This window comes from Fusarium poae, chromosome 2 (assembly GCF_019609905.1).
Source record: "Fusarium poae strain DAOMC 252244 chromosome 2, whole genome shotgun sequence".
NCBI classification, from domain to species: domain Eukaryota; kingdom Fungi; phylum Ascomycota; class Sordariomycetes; order Hypocreales; family Nectriaceae; genus Fusarium; species Fusarium poae.
This window is the reverse complement of record NC_058400.1, coordinates 5,889,323-5,914,564: the sequence shown is the minus strand read 5'-3', so window position 1 is coordinate 5,914,564 and position 25,242 is coordinate 5,889,323. Positions and strand designations below refer to the sequence as shown.

At 29.2% G+C, this 25,242-nt stretch overlaps 7 protein-coding genes across 7 annotated transcripts; 2 read left to right on the top strand and 5 right to left on the bottom strand.

Moving 5' to 3' along the window:
• Positions 1–280: 280 nt before the first annotated feature.
• FPOAC1_005932 (uncharacterized protein) lies at positions 281–1,174 on the bottom strand (the record flags this gene model as incomplete). The annotated part of the gene is made up of 3 exons (XM_044850443.1): positions 281–548; positions 601–937; positions 997–1,174. The coding sequence occupies 3 exons, from the start codon at positions 1,172–1,174 to the stop codon at positions 281–283; spliced, it is 783 nt and encodes a 260-aa protein (XP_044709155.1).
• A 74-nt stretch (positions 1,175–1,248) lies between these two features.
• Positions 1,249–1,510, bottom strand: FPOAC1_005931 (uncharacterized protein; the record flags this gene model as incomplete). Its single annotated transcript, XM_044850442.1, has 2 exons — positions 1,249–1,338; positions 1,397–1,510. The coding sequence occupies 2 exons, from the start codon at positions 1,508–1,510 to the stop codon at positions 1,249–1,251; spliced, it is 204 nt and encodes a 67-aa protein (XP_044709154.1).
• Positions 1,511–1,909: 399 nt separating this feature from the next.
• Positions 1,910–2,641, bottom strand: FPOAC1_005930 (uncharacterized protein; the record flags this gene model as incomplete). Its single annotated transcript, XM_044850441.1, has 1 exon — positions 1,910–2,641. One exon carries the CDS (start codon positions 2,639–2,641, stop codon positions 1,910–1,912), a length of 732 nt encoding a protein of 243 aa, XP_044709153.1.
• A 1,139-nt stretch (positions 2,642–3,780) lies between these two features.
• FPOAC1_005929 (uncharacterized protein) lies at positions 3,781–5,650 on the bottom strand (the record flags this gene model as incomplete). Its single annotated transcript, XM_044850440.1, has 6 exons — positions 3,781–3,788; positions 4,094–4,136; positions 4,189–4,509; positions 4,566–4,964; positions 5,015–5,282; positions 5,334–5,650. The coding sequence occupies 6 exons, from the start codon at positions 5,648–5,650 to the stop codon at positions 3,781–3,783; spliced, it is 1,356 nt and encodes a 451-aa protein (XP_044709152.1).
• A 1,425-nt stretch (positions 5,651–7,075) lies between these two features.
• On the top strand, positions 7,076–8,024 carry FPOAC1_005928 (uncharacterized protein; the record flags this gene model as incomplete). The annotated part of the gene is made up of 3 exons (XM_044850439.1): positions 7,076–7,380; positions 7,446–7,810; positions 7,858–8,024. 3 exons carry the CDS (start codon positions 7,076–7,078, stop codon positions 8,022–8,024), a joined length of 837 nt encoding a protein of 278 aa, XP_044709151.1.
• Positions 8,025–21,347: 13,323 nt separating this feature from the next.
• TRI14 (Core trichothecene cluster (CTC) protein 14) lies at positions 21,348–22,523 on the bottom strand (the record flags this gene model as incomplete). The annotated part of the gene is made up of 2 exons (XM_044850438.1): positions 21,348–22,275; positions 22,330–22,523. The coding sequence occupies 2 exons, from the start codon at positions 22,521–22,523 to the stop codon at positions 21,348–21,350; spliced, it is 1,122 nt and encodes a 373-aa protein (XP_044709150.1).
• Positions 22,524–23,348: 825 nt separating this feature from the next.
• Positions 23,349–25,173, top strand: TRI13 (cytochrome P450 monooxygenase; the record flags this gene model as incomplete). Its single annotated transcript, XM_044850437.1, has 2 exons — positions 23,349–24,362; positions 24,424–25,173. 2 exons carry the CDS (start codon positions 23,349–23,351, stop codon positions 25,171–25,173), a joined length of 1,764 nt encoding a protein of 587 aa, XP_044709149.1.
• Positions 25,174–25,242: the final 69 nt, after the last annotated feature.

Here is a 25,242-nt window from a genome sequence, read left to right as displayed (position 1 = left end):
AGCAAGCTTAGTTGGCCACAAAAGTATGAGACAAGGCGAAAAGTGTGAGACATCCCGGAAGATGCCCACTTGGCGTGATTTGCACCAAAATACCATTTTTTTTCAATCAAATGACACTCAAATCTTGTCAAAATAGGCTCAAACTGATGAAAAGGCGTAGTTTGAAGCTTCTATTGATTTATTGGCTATTTCAGAGTGGGAGAAATGACTGCGACGGCTCTGGTGATGCTCTGGCAAGGGAAACAGCTTCCCTGCCAAAATGTGCCGTATATCTGTTTTCTTAGCCAATAAGGCTATCTTCTTGTGCCGTTCTTATTCCCCTGATGATATCACGAAGTGACTCATGAAGCTGCGTGTGGTGTTGATAGGGACAAGGAGTTGAGGGAAGTGTAGGTAGTGATGACTCAGAGTCAGGTGCACAGGGCGGCGATGAGGGCATCTCGACTTCGCTGCCGCCGGCGACTTCAATTACAGGAAGAATCTCGTCTTCTTCATCCATTTCCTCGTGCTCGTGTGCTTGTGTGAGGTTGAAAGTGACCGTATCATCACTGTGAGGGGAGGCCGGTGAGATCAACGGCGCTGAGGGGCTTCGCGGCATACTGTGCCTTGCGGATAGCTTCACGCACATCATCAGGGAGTTGTGTATCTATCATATAGCCGTCAGTCTCTTCTTTCAGTGCTTGAGTCATTTGTGAACGCTGTGTATCCATAGATAAATAGTCATATTGCTTCCCTGTGTGCTCCAACCACTGCTTGAACTGCAGCCTCTTTGGTATGCCGTTGACGATAACTTCTTTATTCTCTCGCCACTCATCCTTGAGGCGGTTCATCTCCTTGATGATGACAGATCGTGTGAATCGTATACCCTGCTTATGTTGCTTCTTCTTATCGTCGGCGATAGCCTCCTCTTGTTGATCTCGCAGATCTTGCAGCGATACTGTAGGAATAAGGTCAGAGACAGTCTTTGCGCGGCGGCCTCGCTTTCTCTCGTGATACCGCTTTTCGATGCGAGTTCTTCGATCATCCACGTACTTTTGATAACATCCTCAAGCACCACAGCTTCATGAACGATGTTGCGAATGTGCCGGAGCCCTGCGAGCGTAGGAGAACTGAGGATATCGTGATATCGCTCGCCGATGGTCTCGGCGGTGCTGGAAGCGGCGTGAAATCGCATATCTGAGGGAAGAAGTGAGAAATGAGCAGGCGTGAAGGTCTTCTTCTTCTTGAGCTGCTTCCTGAGAAGATATTCTATGGCAGGTCGGTCTGTGGGAGGGTAGATGCCCGTTTTTGGAAGCCCGAGATGATGTGAGCGGCAGTGAAGCCTTCATTAAAGATCTCCTGATTTTGGTGAGAAAAGGGGCCTTTTTCGGTGAAGGCTGATTAAGAAGGCACATACCTGAAAAGCTCCTGCAAAGGCACGCCGGCCAAAGGTAAGATTTCCCTTCCGCAACGCCTCACGAAGCTTCTTCTGATGCGCTTCCTTCAGAAATTGAAATACGCCTACATCCATTGGCTGGAGTATATGCGTTGAATGAGGCGGAAGAAATGCTACGAGAATATTGAACTTTATCATATATTCTCGTAATTCGAATGAGCCGTGGCCTGTGAAGCCGTCGATAACGAGCAGCCGCCATACAGCCTCATCATCAGGCCTCGCCGCGGGAGGCATATCGTGAGTAACCAAGCGGTTATTTGTATCCTGAAGGTGCTCATTACACCCAAACCACTCTTCAAAAATCAAGCTGACGTTTCTGTACAGTAGCAGATTTCTCCCACGAGCATCGGTTGAAGTGCTTCGCCCACTCGAGCGTTATCGCCGCACTTGAGAATGCCGAGTCTGACTGAGCGAAGCGCATATCAGGATCGCCTTCAATGAACGCCCACTCAAGCGTTGGCAACGACTTGAAGATCAGCCAGGGGGCGTTGTTGCGCCGGCTGCGTTGCCTGAGCCGATGACTGTGCAAGTCTCGCGATCTTGCGGAGAAAATACCTCTGTTGCTGACTTCTTCTTGGTGCGTACAACGAGGCATTCCATCTTATCTCGTAGCATTCCGACTCTAACTCCTGCTTCATCTGCATTCCAGGTCTCTGATGCACCGATATTGTACTTCGTCATCACATCGCTGAGGCGTTGGAACCACTCCTTCGTATCATCAACGCCGCCTTCCTCATATTCGGCACGCGAAGCTTCTCTCGACTTCAATATCGATTTCGCAAGCTCAGGATGATCATCGCGGAAGCGAGAGTACCACATCTTGCTCACAGGTCTCGCATCAGGATCACGGCGGCGCCGCAGAGTAAGTGCTGCATCTTCTATTTCCCACTTGGAGGCAGGCAGGCCTGACTTTTCCATCCAGATGATATAACACACGATAGCTTCTTCTTCCTCATCCGTGAGTTGCCGCGGGCGCCCCATCTTAGGATCGACAACATCCTCATAATCTACGGTATTCGCAGCCTCAAGTCTCTTGACGATGCGGCCGATAGATGCACGAGCAGAGCCGGCATATCGAGCTTCAGCAGCACGAAGAGTCAGTGGCTTCTTTCGGCGGCCGGCAGCATCACGATTGAGACCGCGGCGAAGTCGCTGGCGTGAAAGAACAACGGCCTGAGCAGCTCTCAGATTTGATTGTGAGGGCATAATTTTGATGGACGTGATATATGACTTTTTTACTGATTGATGTCCTAGAAATCATTGGTTTTGGCGGGCAAAAGTCATGATTTTGCGACAGCAGCCTGTGCGGGGTTGTCTCACACTTTTCGCCTTGTCTCATACTTTTGTGGCCAACTAAGCTTGCTTAGTTGGCACCCCCTCCCGGCTAGCCAACGAGTAGTCATGCTAGCATGGTACAGCACACTTGAACTTTTAAAACTCAGCTCTAACTCCTAAGAGTTACTACTGCATTCATTAGATAGTATTCTAGATATATATATATATTTAAGTCTCTATTATATTAAATTTTATTATATTAAAAGCTATAATATTAATTATAAGCTTTTTTTTTTTCTTTAAAACTTTTTTTAATTTTTTAATTTTATAAGATTTTTAATATAATAAATTTTAATTTAATAAATTTTTTAATAATATTATTTTTATTAAATATTTTATAAATTATTAATAATTTATTCTTTTTATTAAAAATTATTTTAAAAATTAAAAAATAATTTTATTTAAAATATTTTATTTTTTAATATATTAATATTATTTTTTTTTAAATATTATAAAAAGCTTTTAAAATTTTTTTTTTTATATAATAAAAATTTAAATTTTAATTTATTAATTTAATAATTAATTATATAATTAAAAATATTATAATTAAAAATAATAAAAATAATAATTTAATTATTATTTATATTAATAATATTTTAATTTTAAATATTAATAAAAATATTATATTAAAAATAAATAAAATTATTAAATAATTTTATTAAATATTTTTTAAAAATAAAATTAATTATAAAAATTAAATTTTTATAAATAATTTTTTAATTTAATATATAATTAAAATTAATAAAAACTTTAAAATTTATTATTTTATATAATAATTTTATTAATATTAATATTAATAAAAAAATATTTAATAATTAATTTTTAAAAAAAATAAAAATTTTTATAATAATTATTATAATTTTAATTTTATAAATTATAATATATATTTTTAAATTAAATTTATATTAATATTTAAATTTAAAAATTATATTTTTTTATAAATTAATTTTATATATATACTTTAAGATTTATACTTTAAAAATCACCTAATAAAAGTATTTAAGTCTTTACTAATACTCTGTAATAGATGTCAGCATCAAAGTGATATCTCCAAGTCTAAAGTTAAGGCTGGTATGCCTTGGAAACCCCTGGGCATAGTATAGGTAAAGTTCCAAAGTTCAAAATCCCTCAAAGTCTGGGAGCTTCCACCAAATGCACCTCCGAAACTCAACTGAAATTTGGGATCGGTGTTGCCAGAGACATTGACCCGCAAGTTGGGCAGATCGTCCCAGCTTTTGATTGTAGGTTTATCTCTGAATGTTCCAACAAGCAAAGTGAAAACCGAGGTTGAATTCCCCCGTGGGTATGAGAGACGGAGTTTACCTGGGTTGACTTCGACATCTAGGGCTGTCTCACTCGGGTACAGCTTTCCACAAATTAGTACTGTAGCTCCTGATCGACTATGTCTGGAAACTTACGGAAATAAACGAGACCTCTTTCCCTGTGTTCCATTGAATGACAGCAGGGTTGTAGGCTTCTTGACTTTGAGCAGGCCCACCAAGAGAGATCTGTTTGTAGGACTGTGCACCAATTGTGAGATCCTTCGATAGCCAAGTGGAAATATTTCGAGGAACAGTGTCGAAAGGAGGGTAGAAGGTACTGGCTGTGAAGTTGTGCTCTCCCTTGAAAGTCGTAAGATCCGCAAGAACTTGTTTCGGGATCAGTTTTTGATGACTTTTGGCTAATGCGGCAAATAGAGGTGCCCATGCATAGTCGGCCATGTGTGACATAACTTGTGGCTATAATACTCTGCATTAGTATCTGAAGACATTTTATCGACATTGTGATATCTGACCTTTTGGATGAGAGAGGAATTTTCTTTTCCAATGAGAGCCCAGAACCAGAGAGCCATCAGACTGAGATAGCGTTTCATATCGTATCCATATGAGCGGTCCCACGGTCCAGCCATGTTCTTCATTCCAGGATGCCAGAGATTCCCAACTGCCTCCCAGGTGTGCTTAATCATGTCGGGTCCATTCTTTGTCATAATTGAATCATTGGGTAAATACTTGCTCCATAATGTGAGACCGTACAAAGAGACACCAGTGTATGTGCCCGAGTTAAACTCGGATAGAGTTTTGGCACGGTTAAAAAGGTCAATAATGTCTTGAGCATACCTCTCGCCACTCCTCGTCATGTTGGACTCTTTTAGACGTCGACCAGTCCAGCCCGACATGAAAGCTCTCATGATGGCCTGTGATTAATGGTTAATGCATGTGCATGTCTCGATGTCAAGTGACGTACTGGATTGCTATAGGATGGGTACAGGTTATCCTTCTTGGGGTCGAGGTTACCGAAACGATATTCATCGCCCTTTGTAGCATTGTGAAGCGATTCAAGCATTAATTCCTGTGTCGACTTGCTGATGAGCTTTGGAAACTCCTCCAGAGCCATGATGAAAGTGGTTCCAATGAACCCCCTCCAATTGGGATCCCATGTGTTGTATATATTGGCAGGGTAGGTGGCTGATCCCACCAAAGGCTCCTCAGGCGTGACTTGATATGTGCCATACCTTGATCTTTGTGAGCTGATAATATTCTTTCCGGGTGTATGGAAGCTTTACCATTCATCGGAAGGGTTTTTATGCTGCCCACTTATAATGCCTCGAATAATCTTCTCGGCTTCAGAAACATCGTGTCCTTTGTTCCGAGCCAATAGTCCAAAGGCATACCACGCCGAACTTCGTGTCTCATGTCGAAGAGCTGCTGCTGCACTAAAGTCGTACAAGTAACCGGCTCTGCCATCGTAATATGTATCCATCCAGTCCATACTTTCGGTGAAAAGTTCTTTGGCATTGTTTGATAACGAATCGATGTATGAGGAAATAGCCAAGCTGTTGCAGACGCCAAAGGCCGCAAGGACCAAGGCAAACTTGCGCATCGCGACTGTTGCGGTGTGTAAAGAATGCTCGGTCAGTAAAGGCGGGAGAATGGTGGGATCTAATAAGACAGAGAATCAAATCCAATGCAGATGTTTAAGTATCGAATTGAGAATTGCGGGGAGCTATACACCGAGGTTTTCCACCTGCTAGAATTATCAGCAAGTCCTCCGCGTCTCCAGGTTTCTTATCAAGCCTAAGAGGGGGGATGTGACGATCAACGGACATCTAACCCAAACGGTGCATTTCTCATGATACCACGTAGCATGACTAGATTAAACCGCGCAGTTTGACAGTAGTCTAGACCAATACAAGGTAATTCAAGCTATCAATGTGCCGACTTGCTCCCTTTTTTTTCATCCGACTTATGATAAGTCTGCTGTCTTGTCTTCAGTGATGGACACAATTAGGTTGGATTTTGCATTATTTATGCACAAGATGGCTAGGTCTGAGTGTACTTATGCAAGTGATGAGGCCCTAACTAATGATTGGCTGATGAGGCTATCTAACAAAGAGACCTATATGCCTAGCGCATCTACACACGCGACAGTGGCCAAATAGTTTGAGGATCGGTACTCTGAGTTAGGCAAACCCTGCTTTTGATCGCGGATGCCTGACGGGTTTCTTTAATAGCAAAATGATGTTGCATGTAGTAAACAGCCTTTTCTATTCCTCGAAGAAGTTCTAGGAAATATTAAGAGATCAATTATAGTACCAAGTCTAGCATGCTTGTGATTAATTTCCTACATGGTTTTCCAGGTCATGGCTCATTGAAGAAATTACTAGATAACGTATGGAGGGTAGGGTCAGTTATAAAAAAAACACTCAAATATTAAGAACAGGGCCATGATGTTATTCTGGTCTTTGCATGTCTCATAGAGAATCCGGATCGGCCCGAATTGGCTTACTCGACGCGTCTTGACGCGCGAATATTCTATTTGCTCAAGGTTGAAAATACGAGCGACATGTTAATCTTGCAGATCAAGCGTCGACCTGATTGAATGCAAGGCGGCTTTTTGCCAAGGCGCAGAAAGGACGCGTTGAGACAATGATCGACTTGTTATCGCCCGGTTTCGACTCAGACATCGGCGAACTATTGACAGACCACGATAATAATTCCGGAAGATTATTGGGTATTTTCATCAAGCCACAACAGCCATCATCTGCAAAAAACCTCCGTAATGCTCCTGTCGCTCTGGAAACCCAAGAACCTTATCAATAATGGCTTCTCACCATTTCTCCTTGCATATACGATGACGAAGATATTTTTGTTATTGTACCAAGTCCGAGTTTGAGGATGGATATAAATGGGTATAATAAACAAATAAAGGACAAATTCTTCCTCATCTGCAACAACCATCTCTGTCACTTGTTCTCTTCTTTTTTTACTGACCGAGACTCTATTCTCTATTGATTTGAATTACACAATGCGTGGTTTAGTCATTCTCGCTTCCATGGGCCAACTGGCTACAACTCTGACAGTTCCAACGTATCCGAAGAAGAGGGCCTTGTCGGCTGGCGTTGCTATCTACAGCTGCACCACGCCAGGAACAGTCGCGCTTACTTTCGATGATGGTCCTTTCGTGTACACAGAGTCTGTACTCGATCAGCTTGCTTCAGTTGGATTCCAGGCTACGTTCTTCCTCAATGGGTACAACCTGGGTAATATTCAGGATTACCAATCCACCGTTGACAGGATGATCAATGAAGGGCACCAGGTTGCTTCGCACACGTAAGTATAAGCACCAGCACAGCAAACAAAACATGCAATGTCACGGCTCTAACACGTACGCTCAGCTACGGCCACCCTGATCTCGCAGGCCTAAATGACTATGATGTCGAACAGCAGATGGCATTATTGAGTAACGAATTCAATCAAATGATAGGTAAGGACCCTGTGTACATGCGCCCCCCATACTTTAGCTTCAGCGACCGAACACTTCAAGTACTTGGTCGGCTGGGGTATAAAGTAGTGATTGCTGATATAGACACCAACGATTGGCGTTATTCGTCTTTTGGCGGTGCCGAACCTTCTCTAGACTCGTACAACGCTGGCCTAAGCCATGGCGGCTCCATTGTTCTCATGCATGATGTCCATCAGAACACCGTGGAGAACATACTCCCCCTCATCATCCAGGCAACACGACGAAGCGGAAAAAGAGGTAATACGACAAATAAAAGTTGAAACACGTGGCTAACTTTTCTATAGCGGTCACAGTCGGAGAGTGTCTCGGAGACCCTGAGACAAACTGGTATCGGGTCTCGGGAGGATCTGGAAGAGGATCTCCAACAACGGAGTGGAATAGCACAGAAAGTCACGACGGTGTTGTGGTAATTCACACACCAAAACCTGAGAGATTGGAAATGGTTTCTTGAGACGTTGCTGGTGCCCTTACTTCAATATTTATTGCGACAGAACAAGTACTCAACTTTATTAATGTTAATGTTATGCTCGTCACTGCAAACTGGAGTTCGGCACCGCTGTGATATCTGCATTTATTATACTAAAACGAATTTTACATAAATCGAGACACTGTAAACTCATAACACAACACTCCCAGGCGCGCTAATGCTGATGAAGAGATACAAACTTCAGTAGGCAACTGATACAAATATATTATTTTCATGCTAATACGGAGAAGACAGTGTTATGAAGATAAAATTGCAGGATATAATAATGAGTAGTAGCCAGTTAAGCCGTTGGGATTGTCTCTATTATATTTTCTTGGTGCTATTAACTATAGTAACCTATTTCGCAGCATGAACCTCGCACCAAAGACAACTTTAATAAAGTGACATTGTATGTGACATAATCTCCATGTTGAGATCTCGGATCCTTATTTATCTAATCTATTAATAGTCTTTATAATACATCTGGTTCCTCTTATATATCTAGTTCTTTAACCTTAATATACTTAAGTAACTATTATATAATAGGTTATAAGCCTAGGTTCTATAAATTAAGGTCTTATATATATATTATTTTCTTTTTATCTTTATTATACTTTAAATTATTTTAATTAAGACTTAATATATTTTATTTTACTATATTAATATATTTATAAAACTATTTATTAATAATCTATTAAAAAAGCTTATATAATAGCTAAAAGGATAATATTTTTACTTAATAAAGGTAATAACTTAATTAATTACTATAAAAAGAATATATTTTTATAATAATAAAATATAATTATTATTTTTACTTAAGATATTTAATTTATTATATTATTATCTTTAAATATTTTAATAATATTATAGCTCAAAGTCAGACCAACTTACCCTAGAGCCATAAGTAGATTAAATTATATAGCAATAGTATTATTACTATAATCTTAATTAGACTGCTAATTAGATCTTAAATATAGCTCCTTAAGCTATATCTTATTAATAAAGCCTAACCTACTTATAATACCTATCTATAGTAATAGAACCTATTATACCTAAAGTATTCCTTATTTACTTATATTACTAGACTTAGCCTATAATACTATATAGCTCTTAACTATTAAATACTAAATATAATATTTATTTACTTATTTTTACTCTTTTTACTAAATAGTATTAAATTATTTTATAATTATACTCTAGAATACCTAGATAATTAATTTAAATACTTCTAGAATATTTATATTTATATTAAAAATACTTAAAACTATATATTTTAGCTAAAGAATAAGACCTAGAATATAAAAGATAAATATTAAGGACTTAAATAATCTTTATAATAAATTACTATTAAGTATAACTTTACTTAAGCCTAGCTTAAGTATATTAAGTAATAATATAAAAAGGCCTTAAAGAGAAAAAATAATAATATCTTTAAAGCCTACTTTATTAAATATTATACCCTTAATACTACTTAATCTACTATATTTACTATTTATAAATCCCCTAAGATTAATACTCTTATTAAGCTTTATATAGTAACTCTTATAAGAATAATTCTTTTACTTTTTTCTTAATTTATTAAATTAATTAATTTTATTAAATAATTATTTAACTTTAATAAGTTTAAGGGTAAATAGAGTAATTTATACTATTTTATTTCTTAAATATATTTAAAATTAAAAGCTAATTATAATTAATTCCTAATATATTTTACTTAAATATCCTATATAATTAGCTATCTTAAAGGATATACCTATATATAAGTCTTATTATATATTAAAGCTAATAAATACTAATTCTTTAACTACTAGGATATTATTAATTTACTAGAATATACTTTTAAAGACTTAAATTAGATTAATAATACTTATATTAAATTATTCTGCTTTTACTAGACTTATAAGGATTTTAATATTTTCTTTATTAAATTCTAATGCCTTATATTAAAAGGAAAAATATTAAAAAAGGCCTTCTTTACCTTATTAAAATAAGCTATTTCTTAAGAATTATATAGAATACTTATATATAACCTACTGCCTAGCTATAAATATTATAATCTAATTACCTTTCTATAAGAATTAAAAAACTAATAATATTACTTTATAGTAAAGCTATAGCCTATATTATAAAAAATAAATATATTATTAAAGGAATACCTTTAAATACTTTAAAAGAAGTCTTTATTACCTTATAAAAAGAAAAGCCTCCCTAAAAACTACTAACTAGCTAGAAAACCTATAGACCTTAGTAATTAATATTACTATAATTACCTTAATTAATAATAGAAAAATAATTAGTATTTCTATTATAGTTTAGCTAACTACTATCTCTATAATTATCTTAAACTTAATATATATCTAACTAGGCTTTATTAAGTTACTTTTACTTATAGCCCTAATTATACTAGCTAGCCCTTATTTTTATATTTATTTATATCTAGTTATACTAGTTCTTATTAATTTAAATACTCTTAAGGATATTAAAAAAATAAAGTAAGCCTATTTTAAATTAGTATTAAGCTTTTTTCTTTATATTTATTATATTAAAGATTAAATTATTTATTGCCTTTATTTATAAAATCCTAATTAAAAATAAAAATAATTAATATTTAAACTTAATAATATTATTTATTAGCCTTAATATAGCTAGAAAAGAATTAATTCTATTTTATATTATAATTAATAGTAAAGTAAAAAGAAAAAAGTTTATTAATAAAAGCTAGATTAAGTTTTAGAACTTAAAGTTTAAACCCTTAAAGAGAACCTTTAAAATTAAAGTATTTAATAAGTAATCTATTAAAAGTAAGAAAGTTATTTATTATATTTATATTAAACTTTATATTATTAATTATAAGCAGAAGAATATAATCTTCTATATAACCTAGCTAGCTAGCTACTTTATTATCCTAGGAATACTTTAGCTAAAGTAATATAACCTATAGATAGGCTTTATAGCCTATATATTTATATTTAATAGCCTATACTATTAAAAATTCTATAATACCTTAATTAAGCCTATAAAGATTAAGGCTTTATAGACTATTTTAAAGAAGTTTATATATTAAATAAAAAGGAATATCTTATTAGCCTTAAAGAGAAAAGATATTTTCTTAGTTTTTCTATAAACTATTTAAATATATAGCTAGAAAGACTATTACTGCTTTTTTACTATTACTCTAAAGTAACTAGACTATCTGCTTAAGCTTAAGCTAGAGGTATTTATATTATTAAAAGAACTTTAAGAGTTCTAGGATATTTTCTTACTTAAGAAAGTAAAGAAGCTATTATTATATTAATCTAAAGACTACTATATTAAGTTAACCCTAGAAAAAAAACTACTATTTAGACCTTTATATAGAATATCCTAGAATAAACTAATAGCTCTATAAAAGTAATTAAATAAAAATCTATATAAAGGATTTATCTGCTTAAGCTTATTACCTATAGCCTCCTTAATACTATTTATTAAAAAACTTAGCAGTAGTTTATACTTCTATATAGATTATTAAGCCTTAAATAATATTATAATTAAAGACTATTATTTATTCCCTTTAATTAAAGAATCCCTAAATAACCTATTTAATATAAAATACTTTTTCTATATTAATATTATATTAGCCTTTAATAATCTGCATATTAAAGAAGGCTAGAAGTACTTAATAGTATTCTATATTTAATTTAGATTATATAAGTTACTAATTATACTATTTAGCTTAATAAAAGCCTTTATAACCTTTTAGTAGTATATTAATAATATACTAAGGGAATACCTAGATATATTTTATATTATATACCTAGATAATATCTTAATTTATAGCTAGACTTAAGAAGAATATATTAAGTAATTAAAAATAATATTTAAAAAACTAAAAGCTATTAAGTTATTTATAAACCTAGTTAAATATAAATTTATAATTATAAAAACTAAGTTCTTAAGCCTTATTATAAGATAAGATAGTATTTAAATAGACTCTATAAAGATTAAAACTATTAAGAATTAATAAACCTTAACCTATTTAATAAATATATAAGCTTTTATAGGATTTATAAACTTCTATAGAAGGTTTATTTATAACTTCTCTAAGCTTATAGCCCTATTAAACTACTTAATAAAAAAAGATATACTATTTATTTAAAATAAAACCTATAAAAAGGCTTTTTAAGACTTAAAGAAAGCCTTTATATTAGTATTAATCTTATACCTCTTTAATTAAATAAAGGATATAATCCTAAAGATAGATACTTTTAATTATATATTTATTAATATACTATTATAATATAATAATAATAAAAAGCTATACTTAATAGCCTTTTTCTTTAAGAAGTATATATTTATAGAATATAACTATAAGATCTATAATAAAGAACTTATAGCTATTATTTACTACTTTAAAGAATAAAGATTTAAACTAAAGAGAATACTCTTATTAATAAAAGTAATTATAGATTATAAAAATTTAAAGTACTTTATAATAATAAAGTTATTTAATTAATAATAAGCCTATTAGTCTAAGTTTTTATTTTAATTTAATTTCTAGATTATATATTAACCTAGGAAATAGGGAATTAAACTTAATACCTTAATTAAGAGATTAAAAGACTTCCTTAAAGAGGGAAATAAGCACTTAGTATATTAAAGCTAGGTAGTACTAAAGAAAGAGAATTAATAACTTTTATTACTATAAGTCTAGAGAGTCTATATTTACTACTTATTATAATAAAACTAACTTATATTAATACTTAAAAAGCTATTATTCTTAATAAAGCTACTAGAAGAAATTAATTACTTACTAAATAAAGGATATTAAATTAATAAAGATCTATAGTTAATACTATAAGCCCTTAGGATTAATATATTATAATACTTAAAGATTATACTTATAAAGTATAAGATTATTTAGGAATAACTATTATATTAAGACTATATTTATATCTTAAGCTATAATGCCCTTAAGACTATCTTATTAAAAGCTTACTATAAATACCTTATAGTAAGATACCTAGGTTATACTTATACTTATAATTTACTTTCTTAGGATTATTATTAGCCTAGAATATTAGCCTATATTAAATAATAAATTAAAAACTACTATATATATTAAAAAGCTAATTTAGCTTAAGAAGTAAAGTAAAGTATATTAAAACCCTTACTTATCCTTAAATAAGCCTAGTAATATATATTAATAGATTTTATTATATATTTATTACCTAATAAAAGAAATAATATTATCTTAATTATAGCTTATTATTTAACTAAGATAAGATATATTATTATATATAAAGAAATTTATAATATTAAAGATATAGCTTATTATTACTTAAAGAAAGTATAAAAGCTATATAGGCTTCTATAGACTATAATATTAGACTAGGGACTCTAATTTATAGTAAAATTCTAATAAAAGCTTATTAAATAACTATTAATTAGTTTACTATTATTTATTACTTATTACCTTAAGACTAATAGATAGATTAAATACTTAAATACTATATTAAAATAATATTTATAAGCCTATATATTATACTTATAGAATAACTAGAATTAATAGCTCTCTTTAGCTAAGTTTATAATAAACTCCTTAAAATCTAAAACTATTAATATATCTTTATTCTTTATAAACTATAGATTCTATTTATAAATAGGCTTTAAACCTATAATTATAGTTAAAAAAACCCTAGCTACTAAAGATATAGAATAATTTATAAAAATAATAAATAATATCTTAAAGTACTTAAGATTAGAAAGTATTACTATATAAGCCTATTATAAAGCCTAAGTAAACTAATATAAATAACTTACCTAATAATATTAAGTAGAGGACTTAATATAACTAAATACTAAGAATATTAAGACCCTTAGGCTATAAAAGAAACTAGACTAGAAGAATATTAGCTTATTAAAGATTAATAAGGTTATCTCTTTATATACCTATTAACTAGAATTACTTACTAATATAAAGATATACTCTATATTTTATATAAGCCTATTAAAGCTAGCTACTATTAATTTACTGCCTAATTAAAATATAGACTTATTATTACTAATAGAAACTAAAAAAGTAAAAAAGTAAGAAATTAAAGATATTATAAATTCTTAATAAGATAAATAAGGCTAAAGAGGCTACTTTAGGCTAAAATATACTATAAAATAGGCTAAATATATAGATTTAATAAAAGTTTTTACTACTTATATAAAGAATTCTATAGAGATTATAGTAAACTTCTATAAGAAATACTTTAATAAGCCTAGACTATAATAGCCTATCTTAATAAAGCTTAATACTAAAGAAGGAGGTATTATTATAGCTTAAAGTTAAATTAATTTACCCTAGAGCTATAAGTAGATTAAATTATATAGTAATAGTATTATTACTATAATCTTAATTAAATTGCCAGTTAAATCTTAAATATAGCTCTTTAAGCTATATCTTATTAATAGAGCCTAACCTGCCTATAGTGCCTATCTATAGCAATAGAACCTATTACACTTAAAGTATTCCCTGTTTACCTATATCGCTAGACTTAGCCTATAATAAATAAAAAGTAATTTTTTATTTTAATTTAAGCTATTAAAAAAGCCTATAAATATAATACCTTTAATATATTATTAATATTAAATAATATTTATTAATTATTATTATTATATATATTATTTATAATTATATTTAAATATATAATAAATAAAGATATACTTTTAATTATAAGCTTAATAAATATTTAAAGACTAGAAGCTAGAATTAATATATTTAATAATACCTTATAAAAAGATATATTAAAAGATATATTTTAAACTAGCTTAATAGATAATAATCTATAAAAAAATATATTTAATTAATTAGAAAAAGATAATATATTTAATATATTAAATAGGATATTTATATTAATATAGAAATATATAGATATATAGTAAAAAAATATATTACTTTTTCTTAAAAAATAACTCTTTTACTATATAAATCCCCTTTATAAAATAAAATATTTTACCTTTATATTAAATAACCTATTAAAAGTTAAACTTTTTATTATTTATTTTAAATTTAAAAATATCTTTAAATTAAATTAATATTTAGCTATTAAATTATATTAATATATTAAACTTAAGAATTATTAAATTAATAGAAATCTTATTAGTTTTTAAATTAGAAATATTAAATTAATAGATAATATAAAAACTTAAGATTTATAGTTAAAACTACTTATTAAGACTCTGCTTATTATAAGGTATATTATTTATATTTACTTAAATAGTTATTATATAATATATTTATATAATATTTATTAATCCTTAGAAGAAGCCTTTAATTAAGCTTAAAACTTCTTATTAAATTTAAAATAATTATATAAAAAATTAATATTTTAAAATTCTAATAATTTTAATTAACTTTATTATTTTAGCTATTATAACTAAATAGATAGCTAATTATTTATTATAGATTATTAAATAGTTTAAATATCTTTATAGTATAAATAATTATCTCTAGGTTTATAATCTAGAGTATATAATTACTTAACTATATTATCTCTAGAAATACTCCTTTTTATATTAATAGTTTAATCTCTTAATCTAGCTTTTAATATAAGGTATTAAATTACTTTTCTTTCTATAAAACCTAGTTAATATAATCTAATTTAATAAGATATAAAAAGACTAAAACTTAATAATTAAATTAAATTAATATAATATTAAGCTTATTACTATATATACTATTAACTTTAGTATTTTTAAGCTCTTTTTAATTAAAGATTAATTAGTATAAATCTTTAGCTTATTCTTTATTATTAGCTAGTATAATAATTAATTTTTCTTTATTATTATATTAATTACTATTTCTATAGGCTAAGGCCTTAAGGCTATTATTTATAGAATTAAAGCCTACTTAATAAGATATATTTATATAGACTATTAATAATTAGCTATTATTATATAAGCAGTTAATTAGAATAACTTATATATTATATTAGCTTTAAATATTAATATTAATAATTTCCTTATTTTTATTATTATATTATAAGAAAGAGAGAATTTTTTATTATCTATTTAAAGCTTATATTCTTATATAAGGTTTAGACTTATATTAAGCCCTATAGTATTACTGCTTTTACTACTATTAATACTATTATATTATTATTAAATTTTCAAGCTTATAGCTTTATTTACTATAAGTTATATATTTTAATAAAAACTTAAGATAATAAATTAAATTAAAATAATAAGCTATAAATACCTCCTTATAACTATAAAAAATAGTTTTAAATTAATTAAGAAATTAATTAAAGAAGAAAATAAAAATATAATTAATATAATTAATATATCTTATATATAAAAATAAAAATATAAATAAAGTAAGATTTATAATAATATTAAAAATAGACTTAGCTTTATTTTATATTCTTTTATTCTTAAAATAGAAAATAATATATTTAATTTATTTAAAACTTTTAAATAAAATTATATATTATAAGATAATATAGTCTTTTAAAAACTTAATATAAAACTTTAATAACTTATACTTAGTAATTATATTAATATTATTAATTACTTTAAATAAGCTTATAAACTTTAAAAATAATTCTAATTACTATATAAAATATATTATATTAATAATCTTTTTCTTTATTTAAAAGTTCTTTAATAAACTTAGTTTTAATTACTAAGGTTTCTATAAAAACTTTTTTTAATAATACTATTTTATCTTATAATAAAACTAAAATAATATAGAATTTATTATTATTACTTTTAAAATAGCTATATTAAAAGCTTAATAAGAGGAATATTTAATATAATAATAATTTAAATTAAACTTAATTGCCTTTATAGCTAAATAGTTTCTTATTTATTAACTTAAATATATATACTTATAAAATAACTATTACTATATATATTATAAAGTATTAGATTATTTAAATAAATAATATTTTTTCCTCTATTTAAAGCTTAAGAAGAGATTAAGTAACTTTAATTTCTATAGAATAAAGAGAGTTTAATTTTAATAAAAATAAAATAATAAGAATACTAATTAAAATAAATTAGCTATAATTATATACTTTTACTTAGCCTATATTAAACTATATAATCTTAATATTAATAAACTTATTATTAAATACTTTAGCTAGATTTAATTATAAAATAATATTACTTTATTATAATCTTAATTAACTCTATTTAAGATAATATAAATACTTTAATAGATTTATATTATTAATAGTAATACCTCTTTATATATATTCTATTAATATAATAAATTTATATTATTAAATATATATAATAATAATCCTATTAATAGAATTATAAATATAGGGGTCAGTGGTCTAGCGGTTAGTAGTTATTAGGCTTAGCTAATAGCTTATCCTCTGAGCTAAAGGTAGTAGGTTTAAATCCTATGACTTCTAATTTACTAGCTATTAAAAGAGAAAAAAGGCTCTTAATTAATTTAATTAGCTAAGCTAGTTTAACCTAATTAGGCTATACCTATAGAGATAATCCTAGGGAGGGTTTTTAAGGGGCTACTACTATATATCTTACTATATTAAGGAAGGTTTTAATTCGCTAGGATAATTTTCCCTACTTAAAAATAGCCTTAAATTTCCCCTACCTTAGTAGCTAGCTTGCCTACTAGCTAGAACACTTAAGAGCAGGGTTAATAAAAGCTTAATTATATATATAAATTATAAATATATAAATTATATTAAAAGGATAAAGTATATATAAATTTAAACTTAAGAATATTAAACCTTTATTATTTTAATAATATTTTTATATATTAAATATATATATTAACTTTATCTTTATCTCTGCCTTTAATAAAGATAAAGCTATTATAATATTTAAAGAAAGAAACGCTATTATAATATATTATAATTAAATTATTCTTATTATAATTAAATAATATAATATTTATATTATTAATAAGGATAATAGCTAAATAGATATTACTTTAACTAGTTTCTAGATTAATAATCTTAATCTTTAATTATAATATAAATATTTTACTTATTTTAATAAATTAAATATTAAATACTTTAAATATATATTATTAAGTATTTATCTTATTAAAGAAAGATATACTTATATATTATACTATAAGATAAAGATATATAAAATAAGATATATATAATTAATTAAAAAAGGATATAACTATTAAAAAGCCTATATATAGATATTATTAATCTTTTGCTTTTAATAGGTATTAATAGAGAATATTATTAAGCTATTTTTATTTATAATTATATAAGTATAATATAGATTTTCTTAATTAAATAAAAATTAAAACTTAAGATATATTTTTATAAGCTAATTTATAACCTTAAGACTTAAATATAGGTTATTTAATACTTTTACTTTAATTATAAGAAAAAGAATATATTTTATTTACTTTAATTATTCTATAATAACCTTAAAATTAAAATTCTTTATATAGTAATAGAATAATATTAATAAAATAGATTAATTAAAGTCTAGAATTATATCTTTATAAAGAAACTTAACTTAATATTAAAAAACTTAGAATTAAATAAAAAATAATAACTATATATTCTTAAGATAATTAATTATCTATATAATATTAACTTAATCTTAAGTATAAAGATAATATTATATAAAGTATAAAATAATAATAAGTTAAACCTTAGATATTTTTATATTTTAAATTCTTATAAATATATATTTTTCTTATTAAATTAATAAAAAAAGCTAAAGGAAAAAAGTATTTATTATTATTTCTTTAGCTATTAAGGAAGTTATAACTATATTCTCTTAGATAATAATAATAATATCTTTATTATTAATAATATTAACTTTATAGAATTATAAGATAAGAAAAAAAACTTAAATTTATATATTATTTATTAATCTATAAATATATAGTTAAGAATATAATTTATTTTAAATAATATATTATTATTATTACCTTAGTATATACCTTAATAATTATATATAAGTATAATATATATAAGTATAATATATATAAGTATTCTATATATAATTTTCTTTAATATATATATAGATAATTTATATATAAATAATTTTAATATAAGTAATTTAAATATAATTAAATATAATATATAAGACTAAGATATATATATTTCTATATATAACTTAATTACTATTACTTTTTTATAAAGACTTAGATTAATTAATATTTATTATATACCTTAAGATATTATTTAAAATTAATTAGAACTTTATTTACTATATTAAAATATATATAATATAAACTATATATTTAATACTAATTAAGATATTAAAGATAATAAAATTAACCTTCTTATTAAAATAATATTTATATATTTATTATTATTTACTTAAAAGGTAAATATTATTAAACTAAAGATATATAAATAAGTAATATAAAGTATATATTAAAATAAGTAAATAAAAGTAATAAGAAGTAAGATAAAGTTATTAAATAATAATAAAATATAATACCTTATATATTTACTAGTAAATATATAATCTTTATAAAGGAAATAAGTTTATAAATAGAAATATAATATAAATAGAAATATATTATATTATAAGGCCTATTTTATTATTTAAGGCTTTAAATAATAATATAGTATTAATTACTATAAGACCTTTATATTAATTATAAAATCTATAAATTATAAACTTATCTTTATAATTATTATTATTTTTAACCTTAAGGTAAAATAAATAAATATTAAGATTATTTTTTTTATAATAATATTAAAGAAAAAATTTAAATTAAATAACTAGAAGGCTTTAATAATAAGTTAAATAGAAAATATTATCTTAAAAAGGTATTATATAGATTAAAATAATTACTTTATATTTAATATAAAATATTATCTAAGTTCTTTATTTTCTTTAGATTTATATTATTATATATAAATATAAAAGTCTTTATTTAAAATAATATTATTATAGCTATTTATATTAATAACTTATTTATTATTAAACTATTAAAGTTTAATATTAATAATATTAAAAAGGCTTTATTTAAATAATTCTAAATAATAAACCTTAAACTATATAATTATTATTTTAAAATATTTATTATTTAATTATAATATAAATATAAACTATTCTTTTTATAAGAAAGATATATTAAGAAAATCCTTATAAACCTTAAAATAAAAACTATTTAATAGTTTAAGTCTTAATTAATTTAAAGGTTTATTTTAAACTATTTAATAAAGACTTTATTATATCTTAAGATAATAAAATATAATATATTAAAGTAATTAGATTATTTATATATATAATACTTAAGACTAAATTAAATATTATATTTAATATATTACTTTATAATTACTTTATAAATAACCTAGGATTATTTTATATAATAATAATTAAGAAGATCTTAAGATATTTTAAAAGAATAATATACTTTAAACTCTATTACTTAAGACTTCTTATTAATATTATAAAATAAATAAACTTAAATTAAGCTAATAATATTAAAATATAATATTTAATATTTAAATATATTTTTAATATTAAAAGTAAAATAATTAATTAAAATTTAAAATATTAATTAATAATTATATTATTATTTACTAAAGCTAAATATATTAAATAGATATAAGCTATAAAAGAAATAATATAGCTATATATCTTTATAAATAAACTTTTTATTATATTTAATAATATAATAATATTAAGACTATAATTATATATAAAAATAATTAAAATACTATTATAATATTTAAAAACTTTTAATTTTACTATAAAATAAAATATATTACTATTTAATAATATTATATCTAAGAATAAATTATTAATAGTAATATATAAATAAAATATATTTTAATAATTAATTAAATTATTAATAGATTTATAAAAAGAGTTTCTTAATAAGCCTTTAAGAAATTCTATTTAGCTTTTAAACTTATTAATAAAAACTAAATATATTATAATTTTAAAAGTATTATAATATATTTATTATTTAATTAATTATAAATTAAATAATATTATTATATATATATAAGCTAGATCTATATATATATATTAAATATAGCTTATAAAGAAGAATTTATATATAAATATATATTATTTCTTTTTTAATTTTTTACTTATAAAGATATTTTTTAAGTTTTATTAAGATAATACTATATATTATATAAAAATATATATAATTAAATATTATAAAGGATAAATATTATATAAAGATAATAAAAATAAACTATTATTAACTTAAAGGGGAATATTAAAATCTTAGATCTTTATTTATTTAATCTATTAATAGTCTTTATAATATATCTAGTTCCTCTTATATATCTAGTTCTTTAACCTTAATATACTTAAGTAACCATCATACAATACTCCACCCTCTTACTATTAAACCTTTTAGATTTCCTGGCGGGCTTCGTCCTTACTCTCGGGAGAGATCATCAAATCCAACTCCTCGGTGATGTCCTGAAAAACGAACCTGCTACTCTCACCAGCAACGGTAATGTTGGCACCGTCGATTGGTAGAGCAACCACGTAAATACGATCGGTCATCTGCCGGGCAGATGTCGTCAAGGCATTCTCGAGACGGCTGGGTAGGAATCCCAAAAATTCAACCTCATTGAACTGCTGAGTCTTGTCCTGATAAACTGACACGCCACCAAAGGGATGATCCGGTGTCTTGTTCTCAGCAACCAGTAGGACTGTATCGTTGTATCTTTCGGGGAAATGCAGAACGTTTGCAGTCTTGAACTCGTGGTAAGGAGTCTGCTTGATAACAATGGGAGTGCCGACCTTGTCACGGACGTCGAAGCGAATGAGCTGCCCAATAATGTTGTCGGGAACAATCATAGCATCTCCTACATGAGCAATGCCGGTGAAGCCGTACAACCGGGGTGGGCCAAGGGGCTCAGCAACATAGAAAGTCGAGATTTCCTTGTCTGGAGTCACCCGCAGAATGTTGGATGAGTAGGTTCCAAGGACGTATGTGTTACCATCAGGTCCAAGACTGGCATCCGCATAGCCGGCATAAAGGCCGTTGTTGAGACGCAACTGGCTGGTAACCTCTTTCGTCTTCAAGTCAATGCTCATCAAGTGGTCGGGTCCCGACACGTTGAAGCCATCACTGTAAAAGGCGTCTCCGTTATCAATCACGACTTCAAGAGTCTCAGCATGATATGCGTCAGGTCTCAGGATGATCCCGCTAGCGTGTAGGGGGTTCGGGCTGGCTGAATTGCCAGGGTGACTGAGACCTGGAAAATGGATGGTGTCAAGAACAACAGACTTGTAAGGATCCCAAGTACTGACAGTGGCGTTGTACAGGTTACTTAAAGTCGGAAATTAGCAGGAAACACTTTCTATATAGTGGAAGGTCACATACCTAACGTAAGCAACGCAACGCTTTTTGTCCCATGCGAACATCTCGGGATAGCCCATATATATGTCATAGTTGAGATCTCCCTTAGGCAAGGGCGGGCATTGTGTGGTAGAGCTGAGATATCCGTTTTCTGCGAACCATGTTGAGGCAGCTTCGCCAATAGAGCCCAGGTGGTTCAGAATAACTTGTGGCAACATCGTGGATAGTGTTTAATAATGAAGAAATATTCTTGTTTATTCTTTTTGCAATGAAAAGAGCGGTACATATATATTTAAAAGATGGAAATATTACTAGATGAATTATCATTCTACAGGAAACGGAACGCTGTCTATTCCCAAGAACGTCTGGTATTCGTTGACAACTTGGTAGGCCGCGTCAAAACTGTTTTCCACCGCCTCATCCGTCAAAGACAGACTTTGAAATGGCATATCCCCTGTTCCTATCAACGAATTCGATACTGATCAACCATCTTACGGACGATATCATTGGCCAGATTAGGAATCCAGGCCTCCCGAATTGGGTTTGGATCAGGCCTACCACAAAGTGGATATAAACCAGGGCCCTGCAACGCGCCAGGAGGCCTTGGGCCAGACGCTTTTCACTGCACTCATAATAGTCTAACTTGGCTTGGGCATTTGGTACGCAGTCATGGTACTGTGAATCAACAACTCTTAGGCCATCCTTATGGAAAGCAGACAAGCTAGCGACGCTGGTCTCGGGTACCCGTTGAGGAATTGCGTTTCAATTGAAAGTGAGGCAGAAGTCCATTGAGGTATCCATCCACACAATGAGTCTCTTCTCTCGTGCAGAAGTTACACGACCAATCAAGGGCTTTCTGATTCGGTAGTGTCTGACATGAGTTCCATCTAAAGTTTTCTTGCAATATGTTAAATCCTTAGCCATCCCGTTGCCCAACATTTGGTGATTCCCTCTCTTGTCGTGCTGCTGTACAATAGTTCGATTACACTCTTTTGTCCTATGGCAACCATATCTTTCTTATCATACTGAACGAAGCAGCCATCATGTTTCTATCCCTCTGCCTAGTAGTGCTTGCTTTGTACTTGCTGTACAAGTGGGCACTACCAAAGCCAATATCGGATATTCCTTACAACCCACTTGCTTTGCAGAGTCTTTTCGGCGACATTCCAGCTATGATTCAGGGGACAAAGGCCAACAATCAAACGCATATGGACTGGATAATCCAACAAATGAAGAATCTTGAATCACCAATCATCCAATTGTTTCTCAGCCCGTTACACCGTCCCACCGTTATCCTTGCCGACTTTCGTGAGACGCAAGATATTATGCTGCGACGTAAAGATTTTGATCGATCCACCAACATTCGAGGTCTTTTGGAAGACGTGATACCCGATCATCACATATACGAGCAAACGAATGCGGTCTTTCGAACGCACCGAAAACTCGTTCAAGATGTCATGTTACCTTCCTTTATCCAAAAGGTTGCAGGACCTGCATTCCACGCTAACATCATGAGACTTGTGCGAGTCTGGGAACTGAAAGCTAAAATTGCCGACGGATCTCCATTTCTTGCAACCCAGGATATTCAGGGAGCCGTATTGGATGCTGTGTATAGCTTCGCATTTGGAGAATATTACAAGTCCAGCACCACTCTTCCCAAAATCGAGATGTTGGAAAAGTGGAATACCGAGCATACGAGCCGAAATACCGACAAAAGTGTTCAACCCTTTGACTTTCCTGGCGTTGCCTTTGATGATCTTATCAATGCAACAATTGATCTAGCCAAAGCCCCGCAAGGTCTACAAGGCTCACCGATAGCGAAGATTCAGGCAAAGGTGACAATGAACATGCCATACTTCAGGAGGGTCCGAAAGATCAGAGACGATTTTCTGCGTGGTAGTCTTCGATCTGCAGTTTCTAGACTTCCAAAAGAAGGTAGCAAGTCCGGTGGTCCGTCTGTTACTTCGGCGGTGGACCAGATGGTACTACGTGAAACAGCGTTGGCTCAAGCGGAAAATCGGAGTCCCAACTATTTCTCAACCATGATGCAAGGCGAGGTAAGTAAACTGGTTAAGAGAAATCTATATCGATGGAAACTAATTCATCTTGTAATCTCAGCTGTTCGGACTGATCCTAGGCGGTTTTGACACGACAAGTACTACCACTCTTTGGGGCTTGAAGTTCCTCACGGACAACGTCGGTGTCCAGAAGCGTCTTCGACGGGTTTTACAGTCATCCTTCGCCAAGGCGAAAGCTGGGAAGCGCAGCCCAACTTTCCAAGAGCTTGCTGTGGCGCGTATTCCCTACCTTGAAGCTGTTATTGAAGAGATTCTACGATGCGCTGGAGCAACACCTGCACTTCAACGTTTGTCCAAGGTCGACACACAGATCCTGGGATACCACATTCCAAAGGGAACTGACGTTCTTTTTCTCACTCATGGGCCTAGCGTATGGACTCCTGGCTTTGAGATTGATGAGAGTAAAAGAAGCCAGAGTTGCCAGGCTGCTGGTGAGAAGAAGGACCAGACTTGGGATAATCATGACATCTCAGAATTCAGACCCGAAAGGTGGCTTGGACAGAAGGTGGCGCCAATTAACGTTCCCAATGAGACTGGTGCGACCGAGACCGTGGAATTTGATGGGTTGGCTGGTCCAACATTGGCCTTTGGTTTGGGGACGCGTGGTTGTTTTGGCAGAAGACTAGGCTATCAACAGCTGAAGACGTCCATCGCTATCTTGATGTGGAACTTTGAGCTATTGCCTTGTCCTAGGGAGCTCTCTAGCTATCGTACTATCGAAGGTCTGACTAGCATGCCAGAACATTCTTACATCAGACTTGCAGAGGTCGATTTAGCAACACCAGAGTAGACTTGATATATATTATAAACTAGTTCATCCAGTCTTTGTAGCGTCAACCACCTGAGGCGCAGCCTTCTT